At 35.9% G+C, this 21,343-nt stretch overlaps 3 protein-coding genes and 1 non-coding gene across 6 annotated transcripts; 2 read left to right on the top strand and 2 right to left on the bottom strand.

Annotated features, from left to right (window-relative positions):
* The first annotated feature begins 105 nt into the window (after window positions 1-105).
* On the top strand, window positions 106-6,875 carry LOC105632324 (Leucine-rich repeat protein kinase family protein). 2 transcript variants are annotated; one of them, XM_089715857.1, is made up of 4 exons: window positions 106-2,910; window positions 3,615-3,743; window positions 4,629-4,651; window positions 5,090-5,998. In XM_089715857.1, exons 1-4 carry the CDS (start codon window positions 968-970, stop codon window positions 5,179-5,181), a joined length of 2,187 nt encoding a protein of 728 aa, XP_089571983.1. In that variant the 5' UTR covers window positions 106-967; the 3' UTR covers window positions 5,182-5,998. The 2 variants fall into 2 exon arrangements, with proteins under 2 accessions (XP_089571983.1, XP_012070070.1); XM_012214680.4 differs by having other exon boundaries at window positions 114-2,910; window positions 5,862-6,875.
* A 286-nt stretch (window positions 6,876-7,161) lies between these two features.
* On the bottom strand, window positions 7,162-7,233 carry TRNAQ-CUG (transfer RNA glutamine (anticodon CUG)). Its single transcript has one exon. It is a non-coding gene; the product is annotated as a tRNA-Gln (tRNA).
* Window positions 7,234-7,306: 73 nt separating this feature from the next.
* EMB2219 (Mitochondrial transcription termination factor family protein) lies at window positions 7,307-11,362 on the top strand. Of its 2 annotated transcripts, XM_012214669.4 has the most exons (6): window positions 7,307-8,055; window positions 8,401-8,809; window positions 8,985-9,200; window positions 9,492-9,599; window positions 10,297-10,571; window positions 10,884-11,362. In XM_012214669.4, the coding sequence occupies exons 1-6, from the start codon at window positions 7,349-7,351 to the stop codon at window positions 11,203-11,205; spliced, it is 2,037 nt and encodes a 678-aa protein (XP_012070059.1). In that variant the 5' UTR covers window positions 7,307-7,348; the 3' UTR covers window positions 11,206-11,362. The 2 variants fall into 2 exon arrangements, with proteins under 2 accessions (XP_012070059.1, XP_089571984.1); XM_089715858.1 differs by lacking the exon at window positions 9,492-9,599.
* Window positions 11,363-12,727: 1,365 nt separating this feature from the next.
* On the bottom strand, window positions 12,728-20,507 carry LOC105632306 (phenylalanyl-tRNA synthetase, putative / phenylalanine-tRNA ligase). Its single transcript, XM_012214656.4, has 18 exons — window positions 20,128-20,507; window positions 19,697-19,822; window positions 19,385-19,474; window positions 19,016-19,072; window positions 18,215-18,270; window positions 17,997-18,089; window positions 17,151-17,241; window positions 15,658-15,695; window positions 15,532-15,570; window positions 15,166-15,242; window positions 14,992-15,076; window positions 14,811-14,907; window positions 14,288-14,396; window positions 13,873-13,944; window positions 13,488-13,554; window positions 13,267-13,392; window positions 13,088-13,142; window positions 12,728-12,999 (listed from the first exon to the last, which is right to left on the bottom strand). Exons 1-18 carry the CDS (start codon window positions 20,272-20,274, stop codon window positions 12,946-12,948), a joined length of 1,479 nt encoding a protein of 492 aa, XP_012070046.1. The 5' UTR covers window positions 20,275-20,507; the 3' UTR covers window positions 12,728-12,945.
* Between the last annotated feature and the right edge of the window lie 836 nt (window positions 20,508-21,343).

The following is a 21,343-nucleotide window of genomic DNA, read 5'->3' as shown; positions in this document are numbered from 1 at the left end:
TGAAATGACACAAATCTCCTATGAGTTCATTGCTAATATCTTTCCTTAATACAGTTGAGAGACATAAATTCAGACCTCACTTTCCTCCCTTTCTAACCTTGGATACACTAAGAACCCAAATAGACTAAAAACACAAACATAACAAAACCCTATTGCCCTGTCCCCACCAGCCATTACCTTTTCTCTCTCTGCCTCTGTATATATATATATATATATATATATGGATCAAGTAGTTCAAGCTTAGCTGGCAATAGCGGGATAGCCGGAAGTCAAACACACCACCACTATTCCGGCAACCGGAAGTGGGTTCTGTGTCAGATTCGAGTCACTCAACCCCCTCACGTATACAAGTTTCAGCCTTTCTGGCTTTTCCCTGCCAAGCCACTTTCTTGAGTTTTATTGAATTTTTCTTTCTTTCTTTCTCAGTTTTCTTTTCGTTTTTTTTTTCTAGGAACCGTCACTCGTTGCTTTTGTGAATTGTCAGCGCTTAAAAACTCTAAACCCACTTTTTTTTGGCTTTTAAGCCTACACTAATTTTGATATATACAGAGTGTGATAGTCCACAGTCCTTTCTTGACCAGCCACTTTCTTCTTCTTCTTCTTCTGCTTCTTCTTCTTCATCTCTCTTCATTATTATTTTTTTATTCAGATAATATTTTAATCATTGTTTTTACCTATTTTATCATTATGTCCCGTCAACTGAACTATGCAAAGAGTAGGTAGAAATATAGAGAGAGAAAGAGACACCGATACAGATTGGTTACCAACAATTTTTGAACAAGAGAAAAATCAAATGAAAAGGAAAGGTTTTTGATTTAAACCCAGGTGAGAGTTTTTGGTCTTCTCTCCTTTCCATTTTCGTTATGTTTCTTTTAGGGAGAGAAATAAAGAGGGAGAGAGACAGCCTGCATTTGATATGAGGAGGAGAAGATTTGAATTAGTTATTATTATTAAGTTATTATAAGCCATGGTGGATCAGCGAATTCGTTTAGCATTCACATTTCTGCTATTGCTATTAAAATTGAAGCCTTCACTTGAGCAGGTAGAGACACTGAGTTCACCTGTTGAACGAGTTGCTCTACTTCAACTCAGATCCTCTTTAGGGATTAGAAGCAAAGAGTGGCCTAGAAAAGCCAATCCTTGCTTGAATTGGACGGGAATCACTTGCCGGAACAGAAGCGTTTTTGGGATTAACATTTCTGGTTTTAGAAGAACGAGAGTTGGTTCTCAAAACCCACAATTTGCTGTGGATGCACTCGCTAATCTAACTCGGTTGAGTTATTTTAACGCGTCTAGATTCCAACTCCCTGGTTCTATCCCTGAATGGTTTGGTCAAAGCTTTGGTTCACTTCAAATTCTTGATCTTAGTTTTTGTGCAATACAAAATGCTATTCCTGCTAATTTAGGGAATTTGACTAATTTAATCAGTCTCTATCTGACTGGTAATAGATTAACTGGTGCAATTCCCTCTAGTTTGGGTCAATTGGTGTTGCTTTCGGTGCTTGATCTTTCGCAGAATTCACTTACGGGATCTATTCCTGTGTCGTTTGCGTCACTTGGGAACTTGACAAGTCTTGATATTTCTTCCAATTTCTTAGCTGGGTCCATTCCTCCTGGCATTGGAATGCTTTTGAAGCTTCAGTATTTGAATCTTTCAAGTAATCAGTTATCATCTCCAATACCTGCTCAGCTTGGAGACCTTAGTAGGTTGGTTGACCTTGATCTTAGTGTAAATTTATTGTCTGGTTCATTGCCTGTGGATTTAAGAGGGTTGAGGAATCTGAAGAGAATGCTAATTGGTAACAATATGCTTGTTGGGTCTTTGCCGGTCAATTTGTTTCCTTCTTCAAGTCAATTGCAGATTGTGGTTTTGAAGGACAATGGTTTTACAGATACTGTCCCTAGTGTGCTATTTACGATGCCTGGATTGCTTTTTCTTGATATCTCCGGTAACAATTTCTCCAGCTTCTTGCCTAATGTTACCTTGAGTGCGAATGCCACTACTGCAGAATTGAATCTATCTGGGAATTTGTTTTATGGAGGTCTCTCATCTATTCTGAGAAGGTTTAGTTCTGTTGATTTGTCTGATAATTATTTTGAAGGCAGGATTCCAGATTATTTGCCTGTTAATGCTTCTCTTGTTAGTAATTGTCTCCAAAATGTGTCAAATCAGAGAACTGTACGTGATTGTGCATCTTTTTATGCTGAAAGAGGCTTGATTTTTGACAATTTTGGACTCCCAAATTCCACACAACCTCCTGCAAGAGAAACTAAAGGGAAGAGCAACAAAAAGTCTATCATATTAGCAAGTGTTTTGGGAGGTGTTGGGCTCATTGTCCTTCTGATAGTATTAGCTCTACTGCTTCTTTGCATCCGTAAGAGGGGTACTACAAATCAGAGAGGCGTTGGTGTTGGTCCAGCTCCTGCTGCGAGCAGTCCACCACCTCCAGAAGCATCAATCAATTTTTCAAGTTTAGGAGATACATTCACATATCAGCAGCTGCTCCAAGCCACTGGTGATTTCAGTGATGTGAACCTCATTAAACATGGCCATTCAGGAGACCTCTATAGGGGTATATTGGAAAATGGGAGCACTGTAGTTATAAAAAGAGTAGATTTGCAGTCCGTAAATAAGGATACATATTTACTGGAATTGGACTTTTTCAGTAAAGTTTCGCATCCTAGAGTGGTTCCCCTCTTGGGACACTGTTTAGAGAATGAGAATGAGAAGTTCTTGGTTTACAAATATATGCCAAATGGAGATTTGTCAAGTTCCTTGCACAGGAAAACTACTGCAGAAGATGGTAGTTTACAGTCATTAGATTGGATTACAAGATTAAAAATTGCATTAGGAGCAGCAGAAGGTCTAAATTGTCTGCATCATGAATGCACACCGCCCTTTGTACACAGGTAATGACTTGCTTTTTGTTATGATCTGTTGCCTATTATTTATGCGATCATCTCATGTTAGCCATGAGATCACATGCTTATGCCTTCCTGCTTATTCCTATGAGTTGGCTTTTTCGGGAGAAATATATTTTCTCTCAATATGTTGGCAATACAAAGGTTTTTATGTAGAGAACATATTGCTTTACCAAGTTTATGGATAGTAATATGCTTTCAGAGTGAGATACTTGGTTATGTGGCCCCGCATGCTTTTTTGAAATTAGTGAAACTTGAGATAATAACAATGGTACATCTGACCTGTTAGGGAATTGCTTTAGTTATTTGATTTAGACATCAAGGTTAATATATGTGGAGTGGTTTTCTAGCAAGCTGCAAATGTATCCTTGCATCAACCATGGGTTAAAATTTGTAAACATATTGCTCTGGCATTGGGTAATAGGTCAGTGTAAAGGATAGACTGGGTTGGGGATAGGAATCCAAGAAGGAAAAAGCTGAAGCCAAAGATCAAGTTACTTCAACAGGGATTATCTTTATAGCTATTATTTTGAAATAAACTTGTATGTGCATTGGGATTTGGGGAGTGGGGTTGTTTGTGCCAATTACATTCACTTTTTGGCTGTGATTAGTCAAGTGATTCACCAACTTTCGTCCTAAAAAGTTGTACTACTTGTGCAATCACTAAATTGTCCTTCCTTTTGTTCTTGAAGAGATGTTCAAGCAAGCAGTATACTCCTTGATGATAAATTTGAAGTACGGCTTGGAAGCTTAAGTGAAGTTTGCCCTCAAGAAGGGGATACTCATCAAAGCAGGATTACCAGGTTGCTGCGGTTGCCACAGTGAGTTGATATGTTAACTTGGATACCTATGCGTGCTTTGTGCTCTTCTACTTTGCAAGTTGCATGCAGTAATGGAGTTGTACATTTTATGGTCTCGTATGGGAATTGGGAAATGGGTTCATACTTTTGCTTTTCCAACTTTTTAGCTACCACTGGTTTAGTTGCCCTGTCTCTGATATTTTGATTTAAGTTAAATATTTCATAGTTACTGTTCATTATTCTCAAAATATTGCAATGCCAGTACTTTATTCTGCAGAATAATACCTTTGTTCTCGTAATTAAAGGATGATTCTTCAAAGAAATAGCATCTTCTTACCACCAGTGTTGAGTAGTAGAGTTTGTTGATTGGTCCGTGGTCTTCTTTCTGACAGAAAATACTTTGGAAACTTTGTTCATAACTTATTTCAGAGTGTAATATAGTTTCAAACCTTTATTATTTTTTATTGAATTTATTTAAGCATAAGCTGTGCACTGTATGTTCCATGCAACCCAATTTCTAAAGAACTGCCAAATTGAAATTCGTCTTACCATCTTGTGGATGATACTCCTTTATTTAGCATATTAGCAGCAAGTTGTTAAAGGAAGTCATCGTAACAAGCTTTCCCTGAATCCCTGCCATTTTGAACATTACCATTTAAATATAGCCTATATTTATTTTTTGTTAGATTAAAAGCTTGAGGAAGATTAGATATCTTTTTTATGCTTTTGGAATGACAACTATTACCTAATATTAAACTTCATAAGGATCCATTCGTACTGTTGTGTATTTGAAATGATGGATGTAAATTCGTATTCTCTTTTTTTAAATTCTTCAAGTTTTTGCGCACTTATTTTCTTAATCATGGTTTTCATTTAGTTCTTTGTTTTTTCTCCCATCATTTGCAGGTCATCAGAACAAGGCACTTCTGGTAAGCAGAGATATAGGTGTTAAACATCACTTGTTCACTTTCATTTTTTTGATTTCAATTTTTGTAACTTGGCATTTTATATTGGTTCATCTAACCAGATATATAGCCCTATGTCGCTCTAATAGTTTATCCTGCATGTTATTTAGGAAAAATATATATATATATATAAGATTCAACTTAGATAAGCAAAAACAAATTACTTGGACATGGTTCTGCCAACGAATTGGCTAAAGTGTCAAAATTATTTTATGTCAAAAATGATTTCTTTTGTTGCAATAGGTGTTATTTAGAGTTAACAAGAAAGTGACAGTAACCTTGTTTTGGAATAAAGGCTTAGACATCCCATATGATTCTGTACTATTATGTGGTACTAGAAACCTTAACTGTTCATTCATTCCTGGACCATTGCTCTTTATTGGTTTTGTACATGTGGCACAGGAGATAATAATATATTTTGCAAACATTTATGCCTCTGTCTACGGATCAATCTCAAGTTCAATACTGATGAATGTTTTACAGTCCCAAATTAATGTTATTTATGTTATTAAAGAGTCCTGGGAAGTTGTGCGCGGTACTTCATTTCTTTGATGCTAAGAATCAGTGAGATGCTCGTTTGTTTTGCCTTTGGAAGCAACAAATCTTGAAAGAAGAATTTGGAATTGATTATGTTCAATCCATCAAGTACTTCCATTTTTGTCCTTGAGTTTTTTGACCTCTGTTGGTTTATGGAACCAGTGATGCAAGTAGCTACCCAAGTTACTCCCAGTTGGTTCCTGCCTATATTAGAGTATCAAAAGGAGAAGAAAATCTCCGTACATAAGATTTTCAGTAAGTGTTGGTGTCTGTTAAACAAAGTAGAAAAATATGATGAAGTCTTCTATTGTGGCTCGGATGCCTATGCTTGCCTTTGTTCAAGGTAGTTGCAGGCATTGTTTAATCTGTTGAATGGCCATGATTGATAAAGCTTTTGGCTCTTCTACATTTGCTTGACCGGATATTGCTTTGTAGCTTACATTAAATTTATGAATATTAGTTCTGAAGGAGTCTTCTAAATTTGTTTGGTTGTGCTAACTAAGAAAATTGGAACGTAAATTATTATAAGCTTCAGCAGAATACTTGTTTCTCGAAGGAGCTTTATTTCACATGGTTTAAAATTAGTTTCTACTTGCGGCGTTGTTTCTGAATTTCATTTCTGCATGAACAAGTTCAGGTTCAGTGACGGCAACATGTGCCTATGATGTCTACTGTTTTGGGAAGGTATTACTTGAGCTGGTGACTGGAAAGCTGGGCATGAGTGCATCCAGTGAAGCACAACTGAAAGAATGGTTAGAACAGACACTACCATACATCAGCATTTATGAGAAGGAACTTGTGACAAAAATTGTCGATCCATCTTTGATTGTCGATGAAGATTTGTTGGAAGAAGTCTGGGCCATGGCCATTGTTGCCAGGTCTTGCCTCAATCCCAAGCCTTCAAGGCGACCACTAATGAGATACATCCTCAAGGCTTTGGAAAATCCACTGAAGGTGGTAAGAGAAGAAAACTCTAGCTCGGCTAGGCTTAGAACAACATCATCAAGAGGATCTTGGAATGCTGCTCTATTCGGTAGCTGGCGTAGCACATCTGATGTAGCAGTGATTCCGGCAGGCTCCAGTAGGCCGGAAGGAGGGGGTAGTTTTAAAAATTCAACTTCAAATTCACAGGGAAGTGGCCAAAATAATGGTGTCGGTGGTGAACATTCATCCTCACGCAGACGGCATTCTCGGGAAATTGTTCCTGAACCATCTGATTTTCACGATGTAGAGGCACAAGGTCAGGATTAGCACAGATGTTGATTGTTCTTGATTCTTTGTTAATAATACTGCAGGCTTCCCATTCGGCCTGCTTGTAGGTATCCCTAATGTTCTGGTGGAGCCATTATTGTATATCAGTGGGGTGTTTCGAAAGATGCATATCTAAGTTTTGGAGAAGATTTTGTTTTGAGGCAGCCGTGTTAGGTGGTGGATAGATTGAATTGGGAAGATATTGCAAGAGAAGAGGGGTGCTAATGACAGGAATGGTGATAATATTTGTTTGACAGCTTGTTTAAACAAGCTACCATTTTTTATCTGTAACTGTAATTGATCTCTGCTTTTTGTGGTCCTTGATTTTTCCTCTTGCCATGTAAAGTGTAATTGCCAAGGATTTCATGATTCAATTCAGGTTCTAATTTTCAGGAAGAAAGACAGGATAAATAAATGAAAGGAGAAAAAAAACACCATGACGAAGATGATACTGATTATTTTCATATCAAAGTTATTCCACGATATACTCCTAAATCAGATGGCTTTTGTGCCTACTGATTCTAGAAGACGAAATACCACCATGTGATTATAGTGAAGCAATATTTTGCAATGCATAAGTGATAAGTGGAGGAAAACTATGAAGTTAATTAAAATCGAGATTGAAATAACTTGAAGAAGCTTATGAAAAATATAGAAATAATGGGATAGAAAAATTGAAAAAACTGAGGTCCCACCGAGATTTGAACTCGGGTTACTGGATTCAGAGTCCAATGTCCTGACCACTAGACCATGGGACCAATGCTGGTACTAATGCGTTATTTAAATAATAATAATTTTATAATAGCTAAACCTCTACAACTCCTCTGCTGGCGCCACTTTATCCATTTGCACTCTGATCAGCGGTCGAACAGGATGCTGGCCTGTCCGCACCAGCAACCCTCCTTCTTTCACCTCCGCCACAACCACTACAAGAACTGTAATTTCATTGTAATCTCCTGCTCCCTCCACAACCAACAACATCCAACACCTCAAGACTCACCCGCCAACACCAGCGTCACCTCCACTCCCAACCACCAATCAATTCTCCGAACCCACAACTCCAAGTCCGCTGCCGTCGTCCTCCACCACCTAAAACAGCCGAACCAACTTCGAAACGCAACTCCACAAGAAAACAATGTGAAAGAAGCCATTTCACCAGAAGAGAAAGTTAAGCTTCTAGAAATGACTCTCGTCACCAAAAAACGAATCCCCCAATTTCCTGGTTCAATTTTCCCTCAGTTCTCAAACAACAGCGACTCTCCTTTGCAGACCCTTTTTCGAAACGGAGACAGAGATAGTGAGGATGACAATGGGGAAGAAGAAGATGAAAAAGAAATGATAATTAAGGCGCTTGAGATACGTAGAAAAGTGACAGCAGAGATTTTCAAGGAAACTATGAGGAGAAAAGGCAAGTTTGGGATCACATATTCGACCAATTTGGTTGATAGATTGAGTGATTTTATTGATTTTATTATGATTGAGGCCGCAACATTAAAGAGAGCACCTGAGTTCCAGTTTTTGAGTTTCAATGTTAGAGCTAGGACTATTATTGAAGACTTGAACGTTGTTCCTCTTATCAGGTACTTGAGCTGTTGTGGTTTTATGAGGACTGACTTTGTTTCCGTGAACTAATTAAATCTACGTTCCACTGTTTATAACAAACATTCTTTAATGGGTTGGTAAGAACATGTTCATTTTTACTTTCTTTTTGAATTTTGATTGGTCGTGTCTCAGTTAATGTGTGGATAATTTCCTCTAATTAATTAAAGATATTATCTTGATAAGCTTTTCTTTTCTGAATAACTTTCTAGTATTTTTAGGAATTGCAAGCTGCAATATTTTTGTCAGCTTTGTATGTAGAAGTGAGAGAAAAACTATGAACACTATGGTTTTTTGTGTTTTAAGTTTGATTGCTGAACATATAGGTGGCTGAAACACAATGGTTTGTCATATCCGAAGATTGCTAAGCTCATATGCCTGTCAAGAGGAAATCTCGAGTCCATCAGACGACTGGCCGACTGGTTGAAGTCAATTCATGTAAAGGGGGAATTCCTTGGAGTGGTGCTCACACAAGCTGGGGATAATATTTTAGAACGCAGTAATGAAGAACTAAGTGAGATCGTCGAGTATTTAGAGAGTAATGGCGTGAGGAGTATTTGGATGGGCTATGTGATGAGTCGGTGTCCTCAATTATTGTCTTTTAGCATGGAAGAAGTTGAAAATCGAGTCAAGTTCTACTTTGATATGGGTATGAATGAGAAGGATTTTGGCACAATGGTCTTTGATTACCCGAGGGTACTTGGCTACTTTCCCCTAGAAGATATGAAGCAAAAGGTAGCTGGCTCAATCTGCAATCCGCATTTTTATGTGTAGATCTTATTTTGCTTCTCTGAATGCATCAAGTTTTCTTGCCATCCCATAACTAGCCTCGATTTTTTTTTTTTTTTTGAGTACTCTTCTACCATTTTTAAATCGTATATATGGTGAGATGATCCTCTTCTTGATTCAGGTTGATTATCTAAAAGAGTTTGGTCTCAATAATGAAGAAGTTGGAAGATTACTAGCTTTTAGGCCACAGTTGATGGGTTGTAGCATTGAAGAAAGATGGAAACCTCTTGTAAAGTATTTATACTATCTCGGGATTTCCAAGGATGGTATGAGGAGAATGCTCATCATAAAACCGATGATTTTTTGTTTTGATTTGGAAGAGACTATAGTGCGAAAGGTACGCAACTGTTGGCTGTTCCATTCTTGTGCTTCATAATGCCACATATCACAACCAAGTTGTATAATCAAGTTGAATTCTGCCTTTCATTTGAATTTTGTTTGATGAATCTTATTTTCTTGTCTTCCTCTTTTGATTTCTGATATCTAAATCCTGTATGATCTATCGATCTCATGAATCTTAGATTCTTTATTTTTGTCAAAAATGAAATAGGATATTCATAGGATTATGCTAGTGAATGTGTTGTTCATCCTCAGTAGAGTTGATGCAACTTTATATTTATTTTTGAAGGTACGCTTTTTTAAGGACATTGGTGTTAGAGAAGATGCCATTGGCAACATGCTTGTAAAATTTCCTCCATTGTTAACATACAGCCTCTACAAGAAAATCCGGCCAGTGGTTTGTCCTTATGCTCAGTCAGTCACCTTTTCTGTTTCCTTCTTTATCCTGCATAGAGTGTAGCATTGTTGCAATATCTAATATATCACAGAAAAACACATTGATAATTTTGTATACATGTAAGGTCGTATTTCTCTTATTTCCTAAGTGGAGTTGAACTGTAACGCTTGGATTAAGGATTTAAATGTCTGTGAAATTAGTCAAAATCCATAGAATTGAAAACCTCGATTTGTAAACCTAATTTTTCAATTCTATAGATTTGTAGAACTGATCTTGTTTGTTATAAATATTAAATCCATGGATATCAATGCTTTTTTCGGTAAATAAACAGAACTTCAAAGAATATTTCATTCATTAAAAGAGGGATTTGATAAAATCTCACCTTCCATGTAGGATTTCAGGATCCATCAAATGTGGGATTATGGTCTATAAGGGATTTTTAACAATGTATGGATTTCATCCTGTTTTTGTTGTAGCAAACGAGAGAACCAAATCCATGGATTTTTTCAAAATCCCTTATCCAAAATCTCAACTCTGATCATAGTTTATAATCACCTCATTTTGCTAATGCTGATTTATTTGGGATAATTTTTCATTATGAGAATCTCTATGGATGGAATCCTTTGTTGAATAGTTAAACTCTAAGCAAAGAATAGAAATTGTTACTGCATTGTGCTGAACTTGGGGTGTCATGCAGGTCATATTCTTGATGACAAAAGCTGGGGTTAGTGGGAAAGATATTGGAAAGGTGATTGCTTTGGGACCAGAGCTATTTGGATGCAGCATAGCGCATAAGCTGGATATCAGTGTCAAATATTTTCTGTCACTGGGCATACGCCAGAATCAGTTAGGGGAGATGATTGCAGATTTTCCCATGCTACTCCGTTATAATATAGATCTTCTCCGTCCAAAGTATCGTTACTTGAGGCGAACCATGGTTCGGCCTTTGCAGGATCTCATTGAGTTTCCAAGGTGAACATCCTTACGGGAAATTACACATGATGTTAAATACATTGTTAGTTCCTAGGAGTAGAAAACCAAGCCCTTTTACCATCTAGAAGCTTCTTTTAATCCGACACCAATTGCTTGGAGCTAATAGGTATTTAACTGGTAAAGCTGAAGAAAATATCCGAAATGAACCAAGGAATTACCACAGTGCATCTCACTTTGAGTAATTGCATGGAATATGCAGTGTACTCGTGAGATCTTACATTTTATTGGCTAGTCTCTTATATTCTATTTCTTCCTATCTTTGGCACTAACAACTAGGGAAATTGTTGTCAGGTTCTTCAGTTATTCTCTCGAAGGGCGGATAATTCCGAGGCATAAAATTCTAGTAGAGAACCGAATCAATTTTAAATTGCGCTACATGTTGGCTAGCAGTAACAAAGACTTTCAAAAGCTGGTTGAGAATGCTGTTGAAAGGCGTCAAAGGTTTGAATCTGGTTTTATGAATACTACTCATCTTGATTGTCAAGTACCTGATGACTCCTCGAACGAGGAGAAAGTGTTTGAATCTGGTGACTGTGTTAATACGCAGACCAAATCTGAAGTAGCTGGCGAAACTTCGGATGAGGAAGAAGTTCGCAATTTTTCTGATACATAAAAACTGATATTTGATACCTTAATACAGGTGACAGTATTTGGATATGGGATTCTGAAAGCTGTTACAGGCTTACAGCTCCGATAAACTTGAGCTGCTCCCTGTTTTTATGTACCCTTAATTGATTCTTAATGTACATATCTTTATTCTTTTTCTAAAAGTGAAATCTTAGACAGGGTGAAGCACGTCACCCTCCTCGGGCTCAACATGGACCCACTTGCGTCCGTTCAGCTTGTTCATAAGCAAACCTACAATTAGAATCACAAGAAAATGAGACGAAACCGTTGAATAAATAATGAAAATGCTTAGAATCCCCCAAATCACCTCATATAACAACCTGTCAATTTAGTAAAACCTGCTTGAATCAAACATATCATTAAACCAGAAATATTTTCTCCCCAAATAATTTGTTAGTATGATCAAATTTTCATTGCTTTTTCTTAATCATTTTCCCAATATACAGTACATCTATCTTCAATCAAAGGTTCAATATTATACGATTACGATAAACCAAAGTAAAAAACCGGAGAAGCAGCCAGTGCAACCTCAAACAAGTAACAAAAAATGCAAAAAGGTCCATAATTTGGCAGCAAATATTGTTTCTCTGACTGGAAAATTAAACTTGTAAAGAAACCAGAGAAGGGATTTGCGTTTTGAGTTAGACCCAGTTCCTATGAATCACTTCAGATAAAAATGGGTTAAGGATGGAGCCTTTTTCTCTTGATACGCTACAATTCAAACTCAAAAGGCTGTACCAGATTGCCACTCTGCAGTCTACTAATACAAACAATTTCAAATTGCCCATTTCACAGCTGGTTGTGCATGATTCTAACTTGTAGGAAGAGAGTGATCACCGGAGGCAAAGGGACGCGCCGAGTTTAGAAACGCCGGATGCTTATGCTCTTTTTTGAGAATATGATGTAGGAAACATTGGGTCCGGCCTGCTTATGCTTTCAGTTTTAGTCAAACACCAAATAGCAAGTTCCTGCGTTTGAAGATGAAGTAAAAAGACACCGCTTAGGATTTTGGAGTTATATTTTTTAAGTTTCTCATTATCAGATAAGTGGGAGCTGAATCCCACCGTTGAACCGCGTTAAACACAATCAAACGACAAGTCCTTCAAAAACTCCGTCTCAGAGTTCCTCAACAAAATGGCAGGTCATTGACTTCAAACGACTATCCGTTCGCTCATCATAATAATTAATAATAATAATAATAATAATAAATTAGCCAAAGCGTTTTGTAAGTTCTTTTTCGTTTGTAGATCCCATCGTAATTTTCTTTTCTTCATTGCTTTTGACCAAAAATTGAGCTAAACAAATAAACTAGACTAATCCAAAATGAACTAGCTCTATCTCATTTTCACCAAATTAAGTTCATTGTTATTCATTTATTAAATATAGCTCAATATCTTTAGAGGTAACCTGTAATAAAAGCAATAAATACTTTTATTGCCATAATTAAATGATGAGAATGATGTTGAACCATCAAAAAGCAAAAGAAACCAGATTTAAGGTATTCACAGTTCATAAATAGACTATAGATTTGAAAACTGGCCAATTGTTAGAAATACATTGATGTGTAATGCAATGCAATGTTGAACCACATGGTCATTCCACAAGAATGCAGAGCCAGACCAAAAATTGAATTCCGGTGCCAATTTCTTCCAAGTTACTTTTTCAATTTGTTTTCCAACTAATAACTATGATAGAACGGGGAAAAAAAGCAGAAACACTTCACAATTTACTGAATTCCAATAAGACAGAGAGGGTTTTTCTTCATCAGGCTAAGATCAACCTGCAATTTCAAGAATGTTTTACAGTCAATGAACAAAAAAGATGGCAATACTGTCTTAGCTTAAAAACACCCAAGTGCAAAATTGTACCTTGTGTCCAAACAGATCGCGGATGTTATCAATTCCATACAATATCATTGTTGGTCTGGTTCAAACAAGTGGAAACAAAAGAATCAAATTGTGTATGGAAGTGATTGACAGATTTCTTTTTATTTGAGTACATTTGGAACTATGACATTATTTCTTAAAGGAAGGGTCAAGTTTCTTACCTTTCAAGTGAAAGCCCCCATGCAATAACACTAATATCTTCTGGAAATCCCATCGGACGCAACATTTCAGGCCTGAACATACCTGAATTTCCAATCTCCACCCATTTCCCAAAGCCCTCATGATAGCTGATGGATGCAGTATGTATTAATTCATTTATTTTTTTAATAATATATTTATACTTCTTCAATAGAATTATAACAAGAGCCCTATAATCTATTACCTGAAAATCTCCATGCTAGGTTCAGTATATGGATTGTAAGCTGGCTTGAAGCGCAGCTTGGACATGCCTGAAAGCAAAATGTGGCTTAGAAGTTAGATTTTTCCTCGTTGCAATATCCAACCTCATCCACCGTTGTGGTGGCCTCATCACCCATTACCAATGTCAAGCATAAACAGCCTCATCAATGCCAAATTAAAATTCACTATCCCAGTAACCACTAGGTAATCCCACTGGTATCAAACTAACAAAAACTTTAAACATAACAACCCATTTAATTGTCTTGCATTGATATTCAAAATGAGTTTTCCCAGGGGAAAAACAATGAAAAAGCCATTGAAAGAATAAAAAGCAAATTTCGTTTCAGCAGGCAAATAATTTTAATTACCTAGTCGTGAAAAGAAGTCCTCTAAGACTCCAATCAGGTGACTCAAAGTAAGTCCTCGATCACACACCAGACCTGAAATCAAATGTACAAGTTTAGGGAGTATTGATAAATGAAAATCTGTGCAAATCCAGTTCTCAAAGAGATGTTTGATCCATTGTACAGTGACATGAACTTACAATATTCTACAATATAACACATTTTGCAACATGTGTAAGCTGGTCTGGCCCCACCTTTCCCATGAAAAGGTACTAGGGCAGCACCATGGCCAAAAATGGTAGTGTATTGATGAAAAGAAAATTATGGTCACTTGCATTTTGATGCTTCATGACAGACCAACCTGGTATGCGCAGCATACCAAAACCCTAATTGAATGACAAAGGAAACGCTAGCCTCAGCATCTATTTTGCTCAAATACCTTCTATCTGGTGGAACTCTGCAAGATGAGTGCGATCTACTGCTTCATTTCTGAAAACACGATCAATTGAGAAGTATCTTTTGGGGGTAAATGGTTGTACTTTTGCATGCTACCAAGAACAAAAAACTAATAAATAACACCTCCAGCATCATAAACAAGGAGGAGATGGAGGACGAAGAGAAAGTAGTGGGGTGAAGTGGAGTTTTCACATGCATAAGAACATTTGTCCAATAATAAACACATTTAACATTGACATAAAAGTTAAACTAAGCACTCGAGACTGTGTAACATGCACAATTCACATCTGCTTCTAAAAAGATCAATGAAAATAATTAATAAAACGACTATCATATCCTTCAGGTGGCATTTTTTTAGGAAAGCAGTGCTGAAAGCAGGAAAACTAGATCAATGCATTAAAGCAAAAGGAAGCCATTTCACAATCTGGAGTATTACATAAAGTCATTAGACTATTTAGACAACCATTGAAATAGACCAACGAACAGATCAATAATTGCAATAACACCTGTGCTAGTGCATAAAGCATTCGAGATGAAATTGCTGTTGTATGAGTTCGCAGAAGATTTTTGTTTGCCTCATCTATTTTCCATTTATATCCATATCTGCCAGCACAAAAGTGAATAATAGATCAGGGATTTGAACTTTTGATATGATATGATAATAAAGATAAAAGATAAGTATCATACCCTCTTGAACCATAACCCCCAGACTCATGGACCTCCTTCACACGCTCAACATAATCTTCAGGTAGTTGCCTTGTAGTTGACGGAACTACATACACGTACACTTAGTGCTTAGAGTGAATCTAGAAGTAGAAAAGTTACCAAAGAAGAAAATATAGCAATCAAGTTAAAAAAAACCTTTCAAGAAGAAAGTATCATGTGAATCACGAGCAGGATGCTGCTGCGGCTGGAACAGTACATCAAAATTCCAGAAGCTGCATATTGAAACACAAGCAGAAACAATAAAATATTTGGTTCTAATAAGCACATGATTAGGCCATTTTCTATTAATATATATATATATATATATGCTTAACAACTTCTCTTTTAATTTAAGAGTTCATGTGTGAAGAAAGAAGCAGCATTATCTTGTTATACATCAGGTTAGATTTAGTATGATCAGGCAATATTTGATATATTAAACCCATTAACAGAACCTCCTCATTAATTAAGAAAGCACAGAAGCTACACTTGCGTGGGAAAAGGGATGGCAATATCAGCTACCTGCTCTCGACATATCTATTTGTAGGCATTTCCTCAAAGCTGCATTGAGTATAACAATATATGAAGATGTCAAACTTTGAACTAGAGCAGACAAGTAAATAGCAGAAGAACAAAGCAGGTCCTTACTTTAGCTGACGAAATATGTCTTTCAATCGATCTTTCACCTTAAAAAGGAAAAAGAAAGAAAAAAAATTACTGACATGAAAGATTGCAATTCATTGTGAAAAATACTATTGCAAGTACTAAGACAGCAAATGAAAGGCTAAGATGAAGAAATTTCAAAAACAATATGGCATTAATCAGTAATAAAAACAAACATAATATGCCCGTAACAACCAATCTTACAACATCCACTTGTTCACATGTTCAAAATCTGACCCCACAGGAAAATTGTGAATGCCAAACTGTAAGCAATAAAATTGGTTACTACATCACAAACAATTCTCACAAGAGAGGTCTTCCAAATTCCTTTTACTGTTTGCAACAACCAAAATTTTGTTGATGCCTGATACAAGTTTCCTCAATTTAAGTAGAACCTGAAATCTTTTATTTAGAAAGTTCAGGATAGAATATTATTTAAAAACCCCAAATTAACATGACCTAAAACTAGCTCGTATCTAAAACGAAGAGCCAGAACCAAGAGAAAGTTTGGACAACTTATAAGAAGGCTGTTAGGATTGCATTATAATCGATGTTCAATATGTCAATCCACATGCTGAAGCTTAGTTGAAAATAAGAAAAATGCTTCATATTGATAATGTATTAACCATGTAGTTAAAGGCGCAAGGCGCACTAAGGTGCAAAGGGCCGCTGGAGCCTAGGCGCTAGCCTCAGTGAGGTGCAAAAATAAAAAAATAAAAAAATAAAAAAAAAATTTTAAAAATATATAATAACTGCACAAAGTGAAAAAAAAATTCATTAATAATATAAAATATATAATGATATAATTGTAAAGATAATAAGTTTCAATTTTGATTTGCTTGTAAAATATTATGATATTTAATTGTGATTCTTGAATATGTTTTGTATATGGTTGAAACTACATTAGCTGCAGCATAGGATCTATATAAAAAGTTGTATAGCCTCCTCTTTCTTCTTTATTTTCCCTATCTTCCATAATTCACTCTTCCTTCTCTACTCTTTCTTTTCTCAAATTTTCTAACCTTTCTCAGTATCCAAACACACTCATTAGGGTTGCTATACTGAAACCCTAACAAAATCAGAAAAATATTTGGCAGCATAAGGCGTGCGCCTAAGCCCAAAAGCTCTTGCCTCATCAATATCACCCACCTTTCAGTGTTTAAGGCTCCAGCCTTTGAGCCCTAAGTAAGGCGCGCCTTTAATAACTATGGCATTACCTTGAAATAAATTTTAATAAGCAGGCCTGTCCTCTATCAATATACTAAGCCAATTCTATATTCAAACATGCTGAATATACAAAAGATGTTGCCTAACTTAATAACAATCAAATTATGATGTACCAGGAATACTTCCTTTTTTCTTGAAATAAATTATAATACAGGCTGCACCTCCATGCATTGTCTATTAATAAACAGTTAAACATCCTATGTAGTATAACGCAAACAAATAAAAAACAAAAGAAAAGATCATATTCTTGCCTTGTTTAGTGGATGAAGATGGCCACATTCAGCTGGTGGACCCTTAGCACTAAAGTTATACTCCTTAAACTCTAGTTCCTTCCAATCACCCCTAGAAAATCAGATATATTATGAAAAATTTAGATTGCATGGATTGAAGTCAGAATCTGTTAATATGCAAAATGGGACAGAGGAACCGGCCAAAATCAGAATCTGTTAAGGGCTATCCCAAGTTTGTTATTTTTACTATGCATAAGCTCCTTAGTAGACCTGGCCAAAGTCTGGTTATAAACTGAAACAAGATGGGATGGGATTACAATCATGGGCCCTGTTGTTCCAAGCAGGACAGTGACCAACGAAGGGCAGTTTCAGTTCCCTCAGTTAGGATTTAAAAAATGAAAAAGAAAAAGACCATGGCCATAACCAGCCAGAATGTGTTCAAAAACTGGCTGAGACCAGAACTAGCTTGTGGCTTTGTCTACAGCTCAGAGTATATCAATGATTTCCTCTGACGCCTGGGAGGCCAAGAAAAAAGATAACATCTGTGTTCATATTTAGAATAAGATTACAAACAAAAGGCTAAAAAACTATCTCATAATGCTAGCAATCAATAGATATTCCCTAAAATTCATGCCAGTTAAACTCTTCATCCAGCAGGGAAGCCCTACTGTTGTGATAAACATGGAGCACACACAACAATGCATAACATATATTCAATCATCTTTGTCGTCCTCAACCATTGGTTGTAAAACCCCATGCCCACTATTGAATGATATGACCCAACAAAGCATGTAACATAATGCAAATGGTAGTGGCTTGGATAAGTACTTAATGCATATGAAAAGACAAGTACAAATACGGATATACCTCTGTAGATTTTCCCGAGTCAAATCAGTAGCTGGCTTCTTTCTTTTTGGTGCATAATTGGGACCTTTTTTCACCGAGTATCCTTTCCATGTCCTAAAGAACAAACAGAAGTTGTAAAATACCAGCATGTATTAATCAAATAATTATCTTGTTGCACATCGCAGAGAATAAGGTCTCAAATATGATACAAATGAAGCAGAACATAATAAGATCATTACTGCAGAACAATAAGCTTCCTTGCTTTCAGAGAGTTGATATCCTCTTTGCCAATTGCCTGCAATCCAAAAACAAATAACAATAGCCAAATTGAATAACAGATAAAATCAGATTTTATGTTTTTTGATATTGTAAATCACACTGGTAAGTTGCTTCTAAATTAAGCATGTATCACCCTTATAAGCACAGAAATGGGGTGCAATAATGACAAGATTGCTTATTCACAAGAAATTTTTACAAGGGGAGGCCCTTCCTAATCAACACCTGTTACCCCACCTAGGGCACAGTACAGATAGAGAGGATGGAATGTAACTTTTCAAAATTCCAAGTTCATATTCCATTCTAGAAAAAGCTCAGGTATGCTGGAATCTTGATACACCAAACTTGAACTACTTTTTGACAAGTTAAAAACTGATTTCCAGCATTTTTAATCTTAATCAGTCACCCCTCGAACTTGGTCATGACAAAGCTCAACAAAATAAATGTACTAGATCAAACTAATTGATGTGACAGCTGCAGTTACTCTTCTGAAAACTATGCCAACTGCAACATACTTGAAGTAGTACTCTGCTTTTTTAGCACTTAATGTTTGCAAAATCAGGTAAAAATGTTACCCTAAACAAAGAGCGCCATCCACTCAACACCATACCCAAAAGAAAAAATAGTCACACCTATTATTAATCTTTTAAAAATTTATGCCTGAAAAACATGATAAGAATTGAAAACTGAAAAGAAGTTAACTGAATGTCTGCAGAACTGTATAAAACTTTTGACCATTAAATGCACTAAAAACACTCATGAACCTTGCCATCTTGAATTTGTAACAGCAGATCCTTCACTTTGTCTTCCACATGTTGAACCTACATGACAACAAACATATAATAAAGCAAACATTGAAGTTCCAAAGGTCCACATTCAAAATTACACATAATAGATATAGAATTTACCAAGTCATAACTAATTATGTATTACAAAAAACAGAAGCTCAAGTATGGACCTATTTAACACTTTTCTTAATTAAAAAATTGTCTATCCAAATAAGCATAAAAGCAATGCCCGTGCCATACAATTAAAACCAAATCCCTTTTTATGAAGTGGAAAATGTTAATCATAGCCAAAGCTCAATAAAAAGACCCAAAAATTGGATCAGCCATAAACCTCGAAAGAGCTACCTTCCTCAATATTAGCTTTCCCATCTCCACCCACTTGTTCTTTCCAGCCTGTGAGCATCCTATTTTGAAAACTCCAGGATCAAGCTTTTTCTGCATCATCAAATTTCAACAATCCAATTCAGTGTACTACAATTGCTTCATAACCACATACCATGGGAAAAAGGCATTTTAAGGGTGATACATGCCTAATTTCCACACATCCCAATTCTCACACTCAACTAAGAAGAAAAAAAAAATCAAATAACTAGAGGAGTTAGTTAATACTTAATGATCATGCATTTTAGCCTTGACAAAAGAATTGCACATAATAACCTGTAATTCATCTTTTGAGATGCTACCCTCTGGTGGCACAGCCAAGAAAAGCTGCACTTCAGGCGATCCTTCAACAGCATACTTCTTACCTTCGTCCGTAAGAACCCATGTTTCCCTCTTGATATCCTGCAATATTCAAACTACTGAGTAAACTCATATATAGCTTTCATAATCCATCCGACGATATAGACCAATATTCACCAAAGCCACTCAAAAGTTCAGCATACTCCATTGGACCCAATTGACTACCATTTTTCAGAGCAGCCCTTCTTCTAATCGTAATGGTAAATCTAACTTTAAAACTTCTAAGCCGCATTAGTGTATCCATTAATCTTACAACACAAAACCTAGAGTAACTATTATAAGTTAAATTACATGGATATAGATACACATATTTGACAGATAGATATTCGGATGATAGAAAGCAGTACCTGAACGTCAACGAAGCGGAAACCGTAAAGACTTTTGATGACATTGACAATATCAGAATGGTCGAGTCCCCTTTCTGCGGCGAAATGGCCGGAATCGGAGATTTCCTCGTGATTCTCTAAATACCCCAAAATCGCCTCCTCCGCCATGTATCTTGATTGTTCTCCCTCTCTCACACAGTCAGAGAATTTTCAATAGTATACTTTCAACGTACGCAGCCACCATGAGAGTCCAGTCTACTGGAAGAACTCAGCTAGGGCAATGAGTACGGGAGAGGGCTGGGCTCCAGTTTTGGGCTTTAGCAGTAAAATAAAGCGCTACGCCGCTACCTAAACGCTTCAGTGAATGAATGACAGAAAATATTAGGCGTCGTCCGGAATCAAAGAGATCAACTACCCAACGAGAGTGACTACAAAAATACCATTTTTAAATCTTGAATTTCATTTTTCTTTTGTTCTTTTTATTTTTTTATTTTTTGGATACAACAGACAAGAGGTGTTATTCACTAAAAAAAATTTTTTGGAGCGTAAAATTTTTTTATTCTCCCAACAAATGTGTCTTTGAAATATATATATATATATATATATATATATATATATATATCAGAACCGCTTACCATCTCAATTAATTTGTTATTGATTTTAAATCTTGAATAAATATCTGTCCAATGCTTTTTCAATACATTTCAACATCTCATTTGCTATTTTCTCAAAAAATAAACCTTCCGAACGTATTTGTATCTTATGTCATATTCCATGTCCATGTTTATGTTTCGCTAAATTCATAAGTTCACTTTTATAATATTCAGATAGATTCATAAATTCACTTTTATAATATTCATTACATTCACTTTTATAATATTTATAAAAAATTTTGTTGAATTTTTTCCCTTTAAACCATTAAACATTTTATTTTATAAAATTTACACCTATTAGAAACTTCATATTACAAAAATATTCTATTGAATGCTCCTACTTATACAATTAAATCTTTTTTTCTAAAAAAAATTATACAATTAAATCAATTAAACATTTATTAAATAATTAAAAAATCTGATGAAATCAATCGTTTACATAGAAAACTTAAAAACCTTTAAAATTATTATAGCTACCTTACAAAGATACAATATTACAAAAATGTATAACTTTAATAACATGATAAGTCTCATACAAAATTTGAAATACTATAAAAAAAAAAATAATTTTATGCATTCGGCTA

The sequence above is a fragment of the Jatropha curcas genome, chromosome 11 (genome assembly GCF_041381405.1).
Source record: "Jatropha curcas cultivar XTBG-Jc1 chromosome 11, XTBG_Jcur_1.0, whole genome shotgun sequence".
NCBI lineage: Eukaryota > Viridiplantae > Streptophyta > Magnoliopsida > Malpighiales > Euphorbiaceae > Jatropha > Jatropha curcas.
The sequence above is the reverse complement of the archived record's forward strand: the minus strand, read 5'-3'. Positions and strand labels throughout refer to the sequence as shown.